Genomic DNA, 16733 nt, shown 5'->3' on the forward strand with positions numbered 1-16733 from the left:
GCCCCGCCTCTCCACCTGCCGGCCTGTCCCCGCCCCCAACCGGCCTGGTCCCGCCCCGGGCAGGCCTCGCCCCGCCCCCGGCCGTCCCGGCCCCGCCTCGGGCAGGCCTGTCCCCGCACCCCGCCCGGCCTGGTCCCGCCCCTGGCAGGCCTCGCCCCGCCCCTCCACCTGCCGGCCTGGCCGGGACCCGGCCGGCCTGGCCCCGCCCCCCACCCGGCCTGGTCCCGCCCCGGGCAGGCCTCGCCCCGGCCGGCCCCGCCCCCGTCCGGGCCGGCCCCGCCCCGGGCAGGCCTGTCCCCGCCCCCCGCCCGGCCTGGTCCCGCCCCTTCCTCCCCTCCCCTCCCGGCGCGCTAGGAAAGAGGCGGACGCGGCTGGCTCCAAAGCTTTAAGCGAACGGCCGTGGGCTCTCTCCCGCCCGCCCTGCGGGTATTTCAGTTCGCGTCGGTCACGAAGGGAGCCTGGTACTCCGAGTGCCGAATCCCGAAGCTCCAGCCGCGAGGCTTCCGGTCCTGCGGGCCCGGGAGACGCGGCTCGTCTCGGAGGGACCCCCCCCCCGCCCCTGGGCCGCAGCGGTCCTGGACCGCTGGCCCCGGCCCCGGCCCCGGCTACCTGGCCCACGTGGTAGGCTGCGGGCCCGGGATTCAGAGAGCTGTCCTGGGGGAGCGAAGTCCGCGCCAGCATGGAGAACTGGGGGGCCCGGGTCTTGTAGACCCCGGGGCTCACGACGTGGTAGGCGCACGGGCCCGGGGTCTGCGGGAGCGAGCGAGGGGCAGGGTCCGGCCTCGGCTCCGCGGCCGCCGCCCCCCGGCCCCTCGAGAGCCCAGCCCCCCACCTTGCTGAGGTCCTGGAAGCAGCTGCCCACCGCGCTGCGCCCGTAGATGGAGTAGGTCGGGGCGGAGACTTTGCCGACCACGCGCGGGCCCAGCTGCGACGGCAAGCTGTAGGTCCCGGGGCCTGGGGGGCACCCAGCGCACGGTCGGGCGGCGCGGGTCAGCCCGGGGCCCCGCGGGCGCCGCGCCGGGACGCGCGCCCCGGCTCTCACCTGGGCTCTGCTGCTTCGAATGGACACCCCAGTTTCGGGAAGCCATGGTGTGCCGAGGGGCGCTGGGGTACGCCGTGTTTCCCGCTCGTTCTGGGTAGTACTTGCCTGAAGGGTGAACCGAGAGTGGAGGGGGCAGGACGGGGGGGGGGGGGGCGGGTCAGCCAAGCCTGGAGGAGAGTGGAGGGGGCAGGACTGGGGGGGGATCAGCCAAGCCTGGACGGAGAGTGGAGGGGGCAGGACTGGGGAGGGTCAGCCAAGCCTGGAGGAGAGCGGAGGAGGGAGGACGGGGGGGGGGGGGTCAGCCAAGCCTGGAGGAGAGTGGAGGGGGCAGGAGAGTGGAGGGGGCAGGTTGGCGGGGGGGGGGGGGTCAGCCCGCCCTGTCTGGTCTGGGGCCTCGGGGGAGTTGGAGCCACAGGCCAGCGTCGGGGGAGTGGGGTCACTGGGGACCCCGCCCGGGTTCCCGTGGGGCCTTCCAGGGCGTCTCGGCGTCCCGGGTGCTGACCGGGCCCCGGAGTGCGGAAGGGCATGGAGTGACGCAGGCGGCCGTAGATGGAGTAGGCGGGCGCGCCGTCGGGTCCCCGCACCGTCGTGCCGGAGGGCACCAGGTGGCTGGGGCCCGGGCCGCACGAAGTCTGCGGCCGGGGAAGGCGCGCGCCGAAGGTGAAGGCGGGGGCGCGCGGGCGCGACGGGTCATGCAGGGTGTAGCCTGCGGGTGAGCCCGCGTCAGGCCTGGCCACAGCCCCCCGCCAGCCCCCGGCCGCGGCCCCGGCCCCGCGCCCCCGCCCAGACCCCGGCCCTTCCCTCCCCATCCCCCGGCCCAGGCCTAGCCCTTCCCCCCCCCCCCCCGGCCCAGCCCTTCCCTCCCCCGGGCCCCCCGGCCCAGACCCCGGCTCGCCCGGCTACCGGTGTTGGGCGGCAGCTGGTACTTGGGGCCCGGGCCTTTGTAGAGCGCCGCGATGGGGCCGCGGGGGCGGTGTGGCCGCCAGGGGCCCACCCAGATGTCCGAGCCCATGGTGCGGGCGGCGGCCGCTCACGACCTGCAGCACCTGTGGGTGGGGGCGGCCCTGCCCCTTCCACCTCGGGTTCGCGGGGTCCTAGCTTCCCCGAACCGCGGCCGACCAGCAGGGGCGGGGCCCATCGGTATCCCGGGTGCTGGGAAAACAAACTGCCGGGACCCGGGCTCCGCGGAGGGGGAGGACTGCGGGGGAACCCGGGCTGCGCGGGGGGGAGGACCGCGGGGGGACCCGGGCTGCGCGGGGGGGAGGACCGCGGGGGGACCCGGGCTGCGGGGAGGGGCACGGTGGGGGGACCCGGGCTGCGCGGGGGGGGGGGAGACGGCGGGGGGACCCGGGCTGCGCGGCGGGGGGGACTGCGGGGGACCCGGGCTGCGCGGGGGGGGGGAGGACTGCGGGAGGACCCGGGCTGCTCGGGGGGGGGGGGGGGCTGCGGGGACTCGGGCTGCGCGGGGGGGGGGTCTGCGGGGACCTAGGCTGCGCTGCGGTGGGACCCGGTCTGCGCGGAGTGGGGGGGAGGGCTGCGGCGACCCGGGCTGCGCGGCGGGGGGGAGGAGGGAGGACTGCGGGGGGACCCGGGCTGCGCGGGGGGGGGGGGGTGGATAGGACTGCGGGGGTGAACCCGGGCTGCTGGGGGGGGGCTGCGGGGACTCGGGCTGCGCGGGGGGGGGTCTGCGGGGACCTAGGCTGCGCTGCGGGGGGACCCGGTCTGCGCGGGGTGGGGGGGAGGGCTGCGGCGACCCGGGCTGTGCGGGGGAGGAGGGGACCTGCGGGGATCCGGGCTGCACGGGGGAGGGGGACCAGCGGGGACACCGGGCTGCGCGGGGGTGGGGGGGAGGGCTGCGGGGACACCGGGCTGCGCGGGGGCGGGGGGGGCTGCGGGGACCCGGGCTGCGCGGGGGAGGGGGACCAGCGGGGATCCGGGCTGCGCGGGGGAGGGGGACCAGCGGGGATCCGGGCTGCGCGGGGGAGGAGGACCAGCGGGGACACCGGGCTGCGCGGGGGTCGGGGGGAGGAGGGGACCTGCGGGGATCCGGGCTGCGCGGGGGAGGGGGACCAGCGGGGACACCGGGCTGCGCGGGGGTCGGGGGGAGGAGGGGACCTGCGGGGATCCGGGCTGCACGGGGGAGGGGGACCAGCGGGGACACCGGGCTGCGCGGGGGTGGGGGGAGGGCTGCGGGGACACCGGGCTGCGCGGGGGCGGGGGGGGGCTGCGGGGACCCGGGTTGCGCGGGGGAGGGGGACCAGCGGGGATCCGGGCTGCGCGGGGGAGGGGGGCCCTGCGGGGACCCGGGCTGCGCGGGGGAGGGGGGGGACCTGCGGGGACCCGGGCTGCGCGGGCAGAGGCCCGGCCGGCACCGACTCTGGGAGGCAGCAGGCCCTGAGATGCACTGACCTGCGGTGGGGTGGTGGGTGGTGGTAGCGAGGTAGCCAGGGCCGCAGGCGCCACGCAGCCCAGCCCTCAGGCCCCATTATGCCCCGAGTTTGGCTCCTGGCAACCAGACTGCCCCTCATCCCAGACCCTGCCCCGCCCTCCCCTCCGGCTGTGGCTGGACTGCAGAACCTGGCCTCACCCTTCTCCACACTTAAGCACACCCATTCCAGAATTAGCAAGGACCAGCACCTAAGGCAAGCTCAGTTAATTACGTGTGGACGGAGAACTTTGTATCTAAGCCCAGGAATATTTGCCCCAAAAATGTATTAGACTAGAATATAATCAGACAGTTGACTGATGGTACAAAAGGATGCAGGAATTACTGATACAATTGTAAACAAAAGACATGTGACAAAAAGAAATCAACAAAGTTTCTTAAAAAAAAAAACTGGGCGGAATTTGGCCTAGTGGTAGAGAGCTTGCCTAACGTGCGGGAAGACCCAGGTTCCATTCCTTGGAACCACATACATAGAAAAAAAGCTGGAAGTGGTGCTGAGGCTCAAGTGGTAGAGCTCTAGCCTTGGGAAAGTCGAAGGACAGCGCTCAGGCCCTGAGCTCAAGCCAGGACTGGCAAAAAAAAAAAAAAAAAAAACACAAAAAAACCCCTTCAGTATCAAAAAAGAAACTCAAGGGCTGGGAATGTGGCTCAGTGACAGTGCTTGCCTAGCATGCATGAAGCCCTATTCCTAGCCTTGAGCTGAAGAGCTGACAGAGCCCAAGCCCCAGAGTTCAAGACCCTAAACCAACAAAAAAAAAAAAAAAGGAAAAAAAAAACCCCTACAAGTTGGTGATTTTTAAAAAGCAAAGTACAAATAATGTAATGGACCTAAGAAGTACAACAATGGATGCAGATTTTTTTTTTTGCCAGCCCTGGGGCTTGAACTCAGGGCCTGAGGACTGACCTTGGTTTTTCTCAAGGGTAGAGCTCTACCACTTGACCCACAGCACCACTTCCAGCGTTTACTATGTATGTGGTACTGAGGAATTGAGCCTGGGTCTTTGTGCATGATAGGCAAGCGCTTACTCTACCACTAGGCCAAGCTCACAGCCCTCCAGAAATTTTATATGTACTGGAAATTACATTTTTTTTTTTTGTTAGTCGTGGGGCTTGAACTCTGGGCCTGAGTGCTATCTCCTGAGCTCTTCAGCTCAAGGCTGGCATTCTACCACTGGAGCCACAGCACCACTTCTCTGCATATTTATGTGTACTAGTGATCCATATTTGTATTTAGTTCTCCACTGGAATTATATCTTCTTGCCCTTCTCTCCTTCCACTAGATGTAAGTTTGCTGCTCCCGTCACAGTTCTCCAGTCTTGTGGGGTTGTCTGGAATGTTCTCCCCCACCTGTAGACCCTCCCTCTCCTCTGACTAACAATCTTCAGAAGCTTGGTAGAACTGACTGACAGAGTGCTGCATGGCCTATAAAGAGGCGCCGGGGATTGTTTAGCCCCATCCTTTGAAGGTCTAAGGCCCCATACAAGTTCCAATAGGCACATGCTGGAGGGCAAGAAAACCCTGTCTAACTAAGAGTCCACCTTAAGGAATGGGCCCATCCCTCTCTCTCCCTGTCATCTAATCGTCCTGGGGGAAGCCTGGAGGGGGAACCAGGCCAGGTGAGACATTTGAGGCTCAGCAGAACCCAGGCTGGGTGCCAGAGAGACTCTTGGCATCTCCTTTTGCCTGAGTCAGGGAGAAGTCCTTTGACCCTGTGTGTTCCATAGCCCACTCTGGTGGCAAGCAGCATTTGTCCTAGCTACTCCAGCTTCTTTATGTCCAAGCTCTACTAGACATTTGTCCCAAGACTACTGGTGATGAGCCCATGCATGACTAAAGCCAAGCACTCACCCTTAGTGAATGTGCCCGTGTGCTAGTCGGTGTATGAGGCCTGAGCCAGATGAGCGGGAGGGTGGAACATGGTCTGCAGAACAAGACTTTAGGTCATACAGGAAAGGCTGAGAGTGAGAGGAATTGAGATACGAGAGTCCTTGTGCCAGGAGGAGTTTTGAAACATCCAGACGATGGCTAATACAGTGCCCGGAGCAGGGCAGGCCAGGCACAGTGGAGCCATAACTGCAGTCTGTTGCATTACAGGTGACAGGAGTCAGCAGGAGTCTGACCACTTCAAGTCTAAGGATTGATCTTCTCTTCTGGATCTCAGATGAAGAGTTCTGGGAATGTTAGAATAAGCCCAGGCACATTGATGGATGTTTGACTTTTGGGTTTTCTTCCCTCTCTCTCTCTCTCTCTCTCTCTCTCTCTCTCTCTCTCTCTCTCTCTCTCTCTCTCTCTCTTTCTCTCTCTCTTTTGGGTCATGGGGCTTGAACTTGGCCCCGGTGCTGTCCCTGAGCTCTTGAGCTCAAGGCTACCACCCTACCCTTGAGCCTTGACCCAAGCCCCACTTCCCTTTTCTAGCGGTTAATTGGAGATAAGAGTCTCAGGTCCTTTTGTGCCCAGGCTGGCTTTGAACCTTGATCCTCAGATCTCAGCCTCCTGAGTAGCTAGGATTACAGGCATGAGCCACTGAGCCTAGCTTCTTTCTCTCTGTCTCTCCTTTCTTCTTTCTTTTTTTTTCTCTCTCTCTCCTTTCTTTCTTTCTTTCTTTCTTTCTTTCTTTCTTTCTTTCTGTGGTACTGGCATTTGAACTCAGGGCTTCACTAGGCAAGTACTCTGCATTTGAGCACACCTCACCTTTTTATGTCAAAACTTAAAACACTGTCTCAGTGCCAGTAAAGTCTCATAAGGAGGGGAACCTCAAACTGCCTGCCACACCAGTCTTACTGGTAGACTCTCTCAACCCCCAGGGTCTCGTTCATCGCCTGAGAGACCACCACGAGGTCTGTCCCGGTCTCCCCCTCCCTGACGGCCGAGGCAGAAGCAGCCTCTTGGGTTTCTGGTAATTTCATCAGGGCTGCATCATGTTGCTAAGGCTAAGGCTAACACCTCCCCGGGAGTAACCCTTTCCTGCCAGTGCTCCTGTAGCTGGAGCTAGGCTCCGAGGAGGGATCCTAGAGTGGTGGGCTGAATTTTGGGAAGTAAAGGCCTGTCAGGGAGAAGAAGGTAAGCTGGAATGCTGGCAAAGTACCCGTGAACACAGACGGCCCCTCCATTTCCTGGGGGTCCAGGAGCTGGTGGTGAGGCTGCCAAGGCTCCTGACAGATGGTGCCAACTGGGTGTACTGACAAACCCCAAGCCTCGTACTGGTGACAGGGCCCAAGCTGAGGCCTGGCCGTTGGTCCACCTTAAGTGGGTGGATCTGGGCAGGGAGCTCGGGGAAACTGCCTACACAGATCTGGTGTACGATGCCCATAGCTGCCACCTGCCTCAGGCGGCCACCCAGCACCATGGTGCCCAGCACCTCGGGTGCTGGCGGACCCCTCTGGGGCTGGGACGGGGATGGTGATGATGATGGGGACCTGGCTGTGCTGGCTTTGTTGGCCCTGGCTGTGGTGGCGGCCACGGCACTTGCTTTGCACTGGTTTGGCTCTGGGCAGGGCCGTGTGGCGGGACAACCAGCACCCACTGCCCCCAGGGCTCAGCGTCCTCAGGCAGGAGACAAGGTGGCCCTGCGCCCACAGTCCAAGGTCAGTGGTGGCTTGGAGCAGCAGAGCCCAGGGCGAGGGAAGCCAGAAGCTCCAGGACAAGGCCTGAGGAGTCCTGCTACAGCTGGGGATCAGGACCAGGAGCCCCCTCCAGGCAGAGGTATGGCCCCCACAGCTGGGCTTCCACTTCAGACTCCTGGCAGAACAACCAGCAGATGGGGCTTGGGACAGCAGCATGGTAACTCCATGCCTGGAGCTGCTCAAGCTAAGGGAAGGGAACGTTCCAGGCCAGACTCTGCCCTCCTAACTAGGAGTAAAGCAAGGAGAACCCCTGCCCCGCTCCTGATCCACTTCACCCCTCGGAGTCCTGGCAGCAAGATGGAGCTGCAGGTGCAGGCAGGCGGCACTCGTGCCGAGGAGCCGGTTCGGCAGGCCCCTGCCCACGCAGAGCAAGAGGATGCCAGCTCCTGGCATCTCGGTGTGGGGCCTTCTGGCCCACTGAGGAGAGAGCAAAGCCACTTTCAGCAGTGGCTGGACTCCAGCTCAAGAGACAGAGCAGTCCATGCCCCAAAGCCAGACCCTCTCCGCCTGGGCACAGATGTGAGTGTGTGGGATACTGTGGATGTGGCATGCAAGGACAACCAGGCCTACAGTCCCTGCCAAAGCCCCCCACTGCCCCTCTCCATCCCAGAGCCTGCTGGGCAGGAGCTGGCTGGGGCCTCCACCATGAAGATCCAGCCGGAGGCAGATGACTCTGAGGACAGACTCAGGGGGAGCGGTGCCCAGACCAGTCCATCCCATACTGTGCGCTCTGGGGTCGAGACCAAGGAGAGCAGGGAAGTGGGGAGAGCTGAAGCTTATGAGGAGGGCTGGGCAGCAGAGGAGCCAGCCCCCGTCCCCAGCAGTTTCAGCTGCACCCCTGGTATGACCCATGCACAGCAACCGCCCAGGGAGCCCTGCAGTGCAGATCACACAGAGAAGCAAGGGGGTCACCCTGCCAGAGAAGCTTTGGGGTCCCTGAGAGGCCAGAGCAGTGAGCAGATAGCCAGTGGGGCAGCTGCTGACTGGAGGCCCCCTGGACCCTTAAAAGCCCACTGCTGGCCCACAGCTGGCCACAGCTGCAGCCCTTCCCAAAGTAGTCCAGCCAAATCCTCATCCCAGAGCCCTGAGCCAGCCCCACCTGAAGCAGCAGCTTGCTCTCCTCCCAGACTCCTACCTGTAGGCCTGACCCATTGTCATTCATGGAATGAGAGTGAGAATCTCAGAGCCCCTCCAGTATCATCAGCCCCCCTTTCAGCCTCAGCTTCAGTTCCGACAGCAGTCCGACCCCCATTCTCATTCCCATCCCCTGCCCCAGTTAGAATTCTAACCCCAACTTCAATCCCAGCCCCATCTCCATCGGCCCTGCCAGTTCCCTCTCCCCCCACAGCCTTGCCACCACCTTCCTCTCCAGCCCCATCTTCAGCTCCAGTTTCAGTTCTAACCCCAACCTCCATTCCAGTCTCATCCTCAACATCACCCTCAGCCCCTGCTTCAACCCCATCCTCAGCCCTGCCATCTCTTCCAAACTCAGCTTCTGCTGCAGTAGCAGCCCCAGACTCTGCAGGAGCCAGCAGATCAAGCTCTGTTCCTGAGGAGCGCAGTCTTCATTTACCCAAGACCTCGACGAGCTGGGGAGATCTTGTTGCCATGGTTCTTAGAAGCCACCCCTTCCCCAGGCAAGAGCAGCCTCAGGAGACAGCTCCCATGGCAGTTCCTGGGGGCCCTCCAGGACCCAGCACCCTCTCACATGCTGAAGAGAAGCAGCCCAGCTCTCTCTCTGAAGGGACTATGCTCAGCCCATCCTTAGGAATGGATACAAAGACAGGCTCAGGGAACCTGGATGAGACTGGGCATCAACCACAACCAATAAGTTTCAAGACCAATGGGGTTCCCGCTTCTAGCTCACTCCCAGGGGGGAGAGGTGATGGAGCCAAGGAGAAAACTCTAGATCTGCTGTGCCCAGGGACAAGGCCCACACCCCTCTTACAGCCAGAGGAGACACAGCCTAGCTCTGTACCATCCCCCACTGTCAGGCAAGAATCTCAGCCCATCCCAAGGCTTAGGAGAGGTGGCATTTATGAAACAGTTCAGAGTTCTGAGCTGGTGACTACCCAGACAGCCCCGGGGAAGGCCCAGAGGCAGGTGCCTGGGGAGGGACCCAGCCCTGCAGGCAGCAAGGAGGGCCCCACAGAGAAGCAGAAAGAGGCCCAGAAACTCATGGCTTTTCTGCGGAGGCCTGGGAGCTGGGGAGTAGCGGAAGGGTTTCAGAAGCCCGGTTCCCGGTCCCGGGAAACAACAGAGGCACTGTGGCCCCAGCAGGTAGACCTGAGCAACTGCTTGGAGGCCTTAGCTTTTGCCCAGCAGCATGGGGAGCCAGGCTTGGCTCGGGAGACCTATGCCGTGATGAGCGACAACCTGCTGCGGGTGCTGGGGGACCGGCCCCTCTACCGGCAGCTGAGTGCGGCCGACCGGGAGCGCATCCTGAAGCTTCGCACTCGTCAGGGCCCCGCAGTGCTGGGGGCCCTTGTGTTGCCCAGCCTTTACCAGGCAGGCCGCTCGGGGCTGGCGAAGGTCCCGCATGGAGAGGAGGCTCCCGCCGCGGGGCCTCGCCCTCAGCTCCACGTGTTCAGCCCCCAGGAGAATTCCTGGCGGCCTCTGACCCGGGTCCCGGAGGAGGCGCCGCTGCGGGGCTGCGGTCTCTGCACCATGCACAACTACCTGTTTTTGGCAGGTGGGATCCGGGGCTCTGGCGCCGAGGCTGTTTGCTCCAATCAGGTTTTCTGCTACAACCCTCTGACCGACATTTGGAGCCAGGTTCGGCCCATGCAGCAGGCCAGGGCCCAGCTCAAGCTGGTGGCCCTGGATGGGCTGCTGTACGCCATCGGCGGCGAGTGCCTGTACAGCGTGGAGCGCTACGACCCGCGCACAGACTCGTGGCGCTCCAGGGCGCCCCTCCCCGAGGGCACCTTCCCCGTGGCCCACGAAGCTGTGGCCTGCCGTGGGGACATCTACGTGACCGGGGGCCACCTCTTTTATCGACTGCTGAGGTACAGCCCTCCCCAGGACTTGTGGGTCGAGTGCCCATACGGGGCCAGCCACCGGCGCTCCAGCGCCATGGTGGCCCTGGGCGGCTTCCTGTACCGCTTCGACCTGCTGCGGGGCGTGGGGGCCGCCGTCCTGCGCTACAACACGGTGACCGGCTCCTGGAGCCGCGCGGCGCCCCTCCCCTTGCCGGCCCCGGCCCCGCTCCGCTGCACCGTGCTCGGCAACACCATCTACTGCCTCAACCGCCAGGTCACAGCCACGCTCACAGTCTCCGAGGGGAGCGCGCAGTTCCAGGCCGGGGAGCTGCAGCCCTTCCCCTCGGGGCGGGCAGGGGTCCTCTGTCCGTTCACCCTCGCGCTCCCCGCGGAGGCCCCGCTGCTGCAGACGGCGCTCTGAGTGCAGGGAGGAAGAAGGGGGCCGTGTGGCCGCTCCCCAGAGAGCCCGGGTCCGAGACGTGGCTGTGGGCCGGGCCGGGCCCGAGCTGCCGCCCCTCCTGTGTTAGGATCACTGACCCCCCGGGGCCGCTCCGCACCCGCCTTCCGGCCCCAGGTCCCAGCTACGCGGCCACTAGCGCGGGCCTCCCCTGTATCCCAGACCTTTGCGTTTCCTGTGTTCCATCAGAAGAAAAAGCAGATGTCCCCGGAAACCTTGTCGCTCCCGAGGCTTTCGTTTCTTGGTAGGACAGTGGCTCCTTTGATCCTGCCGCAGCTCGGGCTCTCAGCTACTCTGGATCTCTCTCATGCCCAATGTCCTTCTAAACGAGTTTCACGGTTCTTTTAATCCTTCCTAGTCATGCGATCATAGACAAGGCATTTTTGTTTTATGCTGGCTCTGGGGCTTGAACTTAGGGCCTGAGTGCTCTCCCTGACTAACACTCTACCACTGGAACCACAGCTCTACTTCCGGCTTTTCAGTGGTTAACTGCAGATAAGGAGTCTCAATGGACTTTCCGGCCTAGGCTTGATCCTCAGATTTCAGTCTCCTGAGTAGCTAGGATTTCAGGAGTGAGACACTAGCATTCAGCCTAGGCAAGACATTTAAGTTTCCCTTTTCCTTGTCTGTAAAAATGGGCACTTATGACAGGACAGCTTAAAAAATATAGTCACCAGGCTGGGAGTTTAGCTTCGTGCTTGCCTAGCATGCATGAAGACCCAGGTTCAATTCCTCAGTACCACATATACAGAAAAAAAAAAAGCCAGAAATGGTGCTGTGACTCAAGTGGTAGAGCTCTAGCCTTGAGAAAGTCCAAGGACAGTGCTCAGACCCTGAGTTCAAGGCCCAGGACTGGCAAAACGAAACAAAACATGGTTACCAGTAAGGCACTTGATTTGCAGCCCCTAACTAGGCCCTATTTTTGGTCTTTAATTCAATGATTAGCATGACTGGTGCAAAACGAGTGGTGTTTTTGTCAGTTGTGGGGCTTGGATGTGGGGCCTGAGAGCTGTGCCTGACCTCTTTTGCTCAAGGCTAGTGCTCTACCACCTGAGCTAGAGCGCCACGTCTGGGTTTTGGTGATTAACTGGAGATGAGCGTCTCATGGACGTCCGTGTCTGGACAGGCTTCAAACCTTGATCCTCAGACCTCAGTCTCCTGAACAGCCAGGGCAATAGATGTGAGCTGCCAACACCTGATCAAAAAAGGTGACTCACTGAGAACATCTGCATCGTACACATGTCATACATTGTTCACAGCGTTCAACCCGAAGCTGAGCCAACCACAGAGTTAGACAGAAAGGGGTCCTTGGGCTTGCTTGAAAATAAGTTTATTGAGAAACAACTACTGTGCATACAGCTATATATCTAGACTGCTGGCTCCACCACCCCCCCACGCCCGCATTTGCACACTGGCAGGGAGCAGGTGGCAGCCATGGCATGCTGTGGGGCCTACTGCTTGCGCTTGGTCTCACTGAGCAGCTCTTGCCAGTTTTTCTCCATTTCCTCCTTGCAGTTGAGGAAGGCATCCTCCAGTCGGCGCATGGACTCTGCCAGTGTGGGATTGGTACGCATAACCACCATGTCGTAGGCCATCCAGGTCGCCTGCACTGCAACAAACAGACAGGCACAGTTGGGCCATGGGCTGCTGCTCTAGGGTCCCACTGGGCTGGGAAACCAGAGGGAAGCAACAGGGAACAGCAATTACTCCACAGAGAGACAGCAGTGTGGCACACTGCGCAGGCCCTGAGACCCTTAGAAGAACCGCTTCCAGTGAGACAGCAGTGGCCTAGGCCCTATAATCCTGGCTACTCAGACTGTGAGACCTCAGTTCAAAGATCTCAAAGTGAGATCTCAGTGCAAGCAAGAGTCTGAAACTCCATCCCCAAAACAACCAGCAAAAACTCAGGCTGGAGGTAAGGCTCAATTGTTAGAATACACTGATTGTGAGCAAACAAGCAAATGCAGGTCTTTTGAGTTCAAGCCCTGGTACCAGAAACAAAAATAAAATCCCCAACAACCTACTTCCTACAGGCAACAAGAAATGATAGTTCCTAATCTCCTGAAAAATCTTACCTTCTGAATATATCTGTCTATGATAGTCTAAAATGCTGGGTAGGGCCAATCAGATATGAAATGGGAGGCAAATTGGAGCAAATCACAGCTCTTTGTTTACATGCAATTCACAGATAGTGGGCAGGACGACGCCCAGGGAGTCGTACCATCTAGCCAAGCTACATGATCATTTCCAGCCTGCAAGGCCCAAGCCTCACATTTCTTTCTGCTCAGTGGCTGAGACATCTGACTGCCAGCATCTGGGCACATCTATGCTTTCAGTAAGGCTCAAATCAGAACTCCTTCTGGGAAGGTCTTGCTGTCTCTCCATCCAGAACCCTTGCACATTCGCTACTGCATTGGTCGATTTTCTTCCTCCTTCCCTCTGAGACTAACTTGAGTGAAGGCCTCTAGGCAAACGTGTGCTGCTTGTGCAGAGCCTTCTCAGGAGCACTCTCCTCCATTGCAGCTTCTCACCAAGCATTTGTATCACTGAGCATTTGTACCATCTAAACACAGTAGCTATAGCTCCTTAAGACTCCTTTGTTGAGATACAAAGTACCAGATGCTGGGCTGGGGGGATAGCATTGCTCAAGTGGTAGAGTGCCTGCCTAGAAAGACTGAGTTTAACCCTAAGTACTACCAAAAGCAAAACAAGAAACCCCAAAGCGTGAATATGACATGTAACGGTTCTCAAAGGGATTAGTCAATGGCACTGTAGGTAGAGTGATGACTAACAATGCACATGTGTATTTACAGACAACCAGTAGCAGCACATGGTAGGTTTGAAGTTTTACAGAGAACAGTATCTGTTTGGTTATGGAAACACTGCTAGAAAAGGGCCCCGTGCCAGTGGTTCTAGAATCCTAGCTATAGTTTCAGGAGGCCGAAATCTGACAGTTCAAAATCAGCCCAAGCATACAAATCTGAAAGACTCCAATCTCCAATTAACCAACAAAGAGCCAGAAGTGAAATGTGGCTCAAGTGCCAGCCTTGCACAAGAGCTCAAGTTGATAATTAGAGCTCCAAGCCCTAAGTTCAAGCCCGGAAATGGGCACAAAAATCAAACAAAAAAATACTAGAGAATGTAGGGTGCATGCAGTGTCTGAATAGCATCACAACTCTAATTCTACTAGGGGCCCCTGGAATGCTTCTTGCAGTTGGACTACTGGCTCCTCAAGCAACAGATAGAAGTTCTTTCTGTCAGGCTGAGGATTGTGCTTGGGGATCTGCATCCTTTTGTCATGTTGTTATTGTTGGGGCTTGAACTCTGGGTCTGCGTGCAGTCCCTAAGCTCTTCCGCTCAAGGATAGCACTCTACCACTTGAGCCACAGCGCCACTTGCAGGTTTCTGGTGGTTAATTGGACATAAGAGTCTCACAGTGTTTCCTGTCTGGGCTGGCTGTGAACTGTGATCCTCAGATGGAAGCTTCCTGAGTAGCTAGGATTACAGGTGTGAGGCACTGGCACCCCGCTAGGATCTTAACAAGAACCTGAATGTCTAGCATACATGTTATGGATTGCATGCTTCTGTCCTGCTCAATTCATATGCTGAAATCTAACCCCAAGGTGGTGATATTAGGAGGTGGAGCCTGAGGGGGGTGAGCTGTTATGAGTATATGGTACTCGTTAATGGAAATGGTGCTTTTACAAGAGAGATGACAGCTTGCTCTTGGCCACATGAGGATACAGCTGGAAAGGTGGCTATCTGAAGAGTAGGAAGATGCTTCTGACTGGACATCAGATCTGCTAGTGCCTTGATCTTAGATTTCCTACACTCTAGGACAGATAAATAAATGTTTGTTTTTAATCCATCATGTCTGTATACAGTTTTTAATTTATTGTTGTAAAATAATTACAACAGAAATTGGTAACAAGAAGGCATTGCTGTAATAAGCACTGGAAAGTGGCTTTGGAATTGAGTAGAAGTTAGAGGTGCTGGAGTTTTGAAGTGCATGACAGAAGCTAATACATCATTGCCATGAATGAGGCTTTAAAGGTAGTTCTGGACTGTAAACATGCTTGTAATATCAGCTTGTAACATTTAGTTTGAGGTCGGCCTGGGCAAAAAGTTATCAAGACTCTCATCCTAATGATTAAGCTGAGTATGTCGCTATATACTTGTGATCCCAGCTGTGTGGAAGTCCATACACAGGAGGATTGCTCTCTGAGGCTGACCCTAGACAAACTATCTTTGTGGCAAAACCCTGTTCAAAAAATAGCTAAAGCCAATAGAACTGGGAGCATAGCACAAGTGGTAGGGTATCTGCCCTAAACGTAAGGCCCTGATTTCAAATAGTAGTACTGTCACAAAATACAGTAAAGGGTAATCTTGTTATTTCTGACTCAGTAAGAAAAAGCCTTTATCTTCTTAGAGAAAATAGAAATACAAGTGATGAAACATTCTAATGAAGTACCAGAAACAAGGAAACGAGGGGCCAGGAGTTTGGTCTACTGGTAGAGTGCTTGCCTAGCATGCACGAAGACCCGGGTTCAATTCCTTGGTACGACATACATAGAAAAAGCCAGAAGTGGTGCTGTGGCTCAAGTGATAGAGCTCTAGCCTTGAAAAAAGTCCAAGGACAGTGCTCAGGCCCTGACCTCAAGTCCCACGATGGCAAAAAGAAAGAAAGAAAGAGAGAGAGAGAGAGAGAAAGAGAGAGAGAAAAAAGGAAACAAGGAGAAATGATACTATAAAAGTGTCAAAGAGGGGCTGGGCACGGTGGCTTACACCAGTAATCCTAGGTACTCAGGAGACTGAGATCTGAGGATCAAGGTTCAAAGCCAGCCCAGGCACAAAAGGACCTGAGACTCTTATGTCCAATTAACCTCTAGAAAACTGGAAGTGGGGCTTGGTCAAGTAGGGTGGTAGCCTTGAGCTAAATAGCTCAGGGACAGCACCCAGGCCGAGTTCAAGCCCTATGACCTACAAAAAAAAAAAAAATGTCAAAGAGAGGCTGGGAGTTTGGCCTAGTGGTAGAGTTACTGCCTGAGTTCAAGACTCAGGACTGGCAAAAAAAAAAAAGTCAAAGAATCTAGCTGAATTGTGTCCATATATAGTTTTTGGTTTTTTTTTTGTCCAATCCTGGGGCTTGAACTCAAGGTCTGGGCAGTCCTTGAGCTTTCTCATGGCTAGCCCTCTGCCACTTCAGCCACACTTCTGGCCCTCATCCACAGTGTTTTATGGGAGACAGAGCTTGTAAGTAATGAACTTGGACATTTAACCAAGCAGAGTTGCTCCAAAAAAGAAGAAACTTAATGAAAAAATAATTGAAGTACTGAAGACAAAGAGTTAAAGTAAGAAAAAATAAATTGGGGGAAAATCTCACAGAAATGAATCTTTTTAAAAATTACCTTTAAATAGTTGTGCAAAGGAGTTGCCATTTAACAAAGTAGTTTATGAATACAGTGTATCTTGATCAATGTCATTCTTACAACAGAAATGAATTTTTTTTATGATCCTTTATAGGATACTTGTATTATCTTTCATGGAATTTTAACTCAGATGAATTATAAGGAAACATTATATATTATAAAAACAGAAAGGAAACAAGTCTATGTTTGGAACTACAGTTGTAGCCTGGTGCTAAAGTGCCTGGCTAACAAAACACATTCTAAGCCTTGGGCTTAATGAGGGAGAAAGGGGGGAGGGGAGAAGGGAGGGGAAGAGGAAGGAAGGAAGGAAGGAAATTTCTGATAATAATATGGAAGCCAGAAGCTGGTGGTTTTCACACCTGTAATCAGTCAGGAAGCTGGAACCTGAGGATAGCAGTTCAAAGCCAGCCTGGGCAGGAAAGTTTTTGGGATTCTTATCTTGAATTAACCACCAGAAAACCAGAAGTGTAGCTGTGGCTCAGAGTGGTAATGTGCTAGTTTTGAGCAAGAAGAGCTCAGGGACAGTGCCTAAGTCCTAAGTTCAAATCCCATTGCTGACAAAAAAAAGAAAGAAAGAAAAAAAGCTACAGCTATGGGTTAAGTGGTAGACTATAAGTATTGAGAAAAAATTTTAAAAATAAGTTTAAGGAAAGCACTTAGGCCCTGAGTTCTAGCCCCAGGACTGACACATAGACACAGACATACAGACAGACACACAGAGTAATAGTACAAAAAGAAAAAGGAAAAAATATCTC

General features: G+C 57.4%; 4 protein-coding genes across 4 annotated transcripts in view; 2 read left to right on the forward strand and 2 right to left on the reverse strand.

Annotated features, from left to right (window-relative positions):
• Positions 1-342: 342 nt before the first annotated feature.
• On the reverse strand, positions 343-3529 carry Cimap1b (ciliary microtubule associated protein 1B). Its single transcript, XM_090328977.1, has 7 exons — positions 3452-3529; positions 1946-2088; positions 1545-1748; positions 1043-1147; positions 833-954; positions 610-750; positions 343-509 (listed from the first exon to the last, which is right to left on the reverse strand). The coding sequence occupies exons 2-7, from the start codon at positions 2052-2054 to the stop codon at positions 432-434; spliced, it is 759 nt and encodes a 252-aa protein (XP_090185103.1). The 5' UTR covers positions 2055-2088; positions 3452-3529; the 3' UTR covers positions 343-431.
• A 3303-nt stretch (positions 3530-6832) lies between these two features.
• LOC150067734 (uncharacterized) lies at positions 6833-8664 on the forward strand. Its single transcript, XM_090354203.1, has 2 exons — positions 6833-8248; positions 8392-8664. The coding sequence occupies exons 1-2, from the start codon at positions 6833-6835 to the stop codon at positions 8662-8664; spliced, it is 1689 nt and encodes a 562-aa protein (XP_090210329.1).
• A 40-nt stretch (positions 8665-8704) lies between these two features.
• On the forward strand, positions 8705-10513 carry LOC150067735 (kelch domain-containing protein 7B-like). The gene has a single exon (XM_090318502.1). It carries the CDS (start codon positions 8720-8722, stop codon positions 10511-10513), a length of 1794 nt encoding a protein of 597 aa, XP_090174628.1. The 5' UTR covers positions 8705-8719.
• Positions 10514-11863: 1350 nt separating this feature from the next.
• Positions 11864-16733, reverse strand: part of Syce3 (synaptonemal complex central element protein 3) — a 32305-nt gene continuing 27435 nt past the window's right edge. The window contains exon 3 of the mRNA XM_090318515.1: positions 11864-12158. Coding sequence (XP_090174641.1) covers positions 12001-12158 — 158 coding nt within the window. The 3' untranslated portion in view covers positions 11864-12000. The remainder of the gene's footprint in view (positions 12159-16733) is intronic.

This window comes from Megascapheus bottae, chromosome 2 (assembly GCF_031878675.1).
Source record: "Megascapheus bottae isolate mThoBot1 chromosome 2, mThoBot2.hap1, whole genome shotgun sequence".
Lineage (NCBI taxonomy): Eukaryota > Metazoa > Chordata > Mammalia > Rodentia > Geomyidae > Megascapheus > Megascapheus bottae.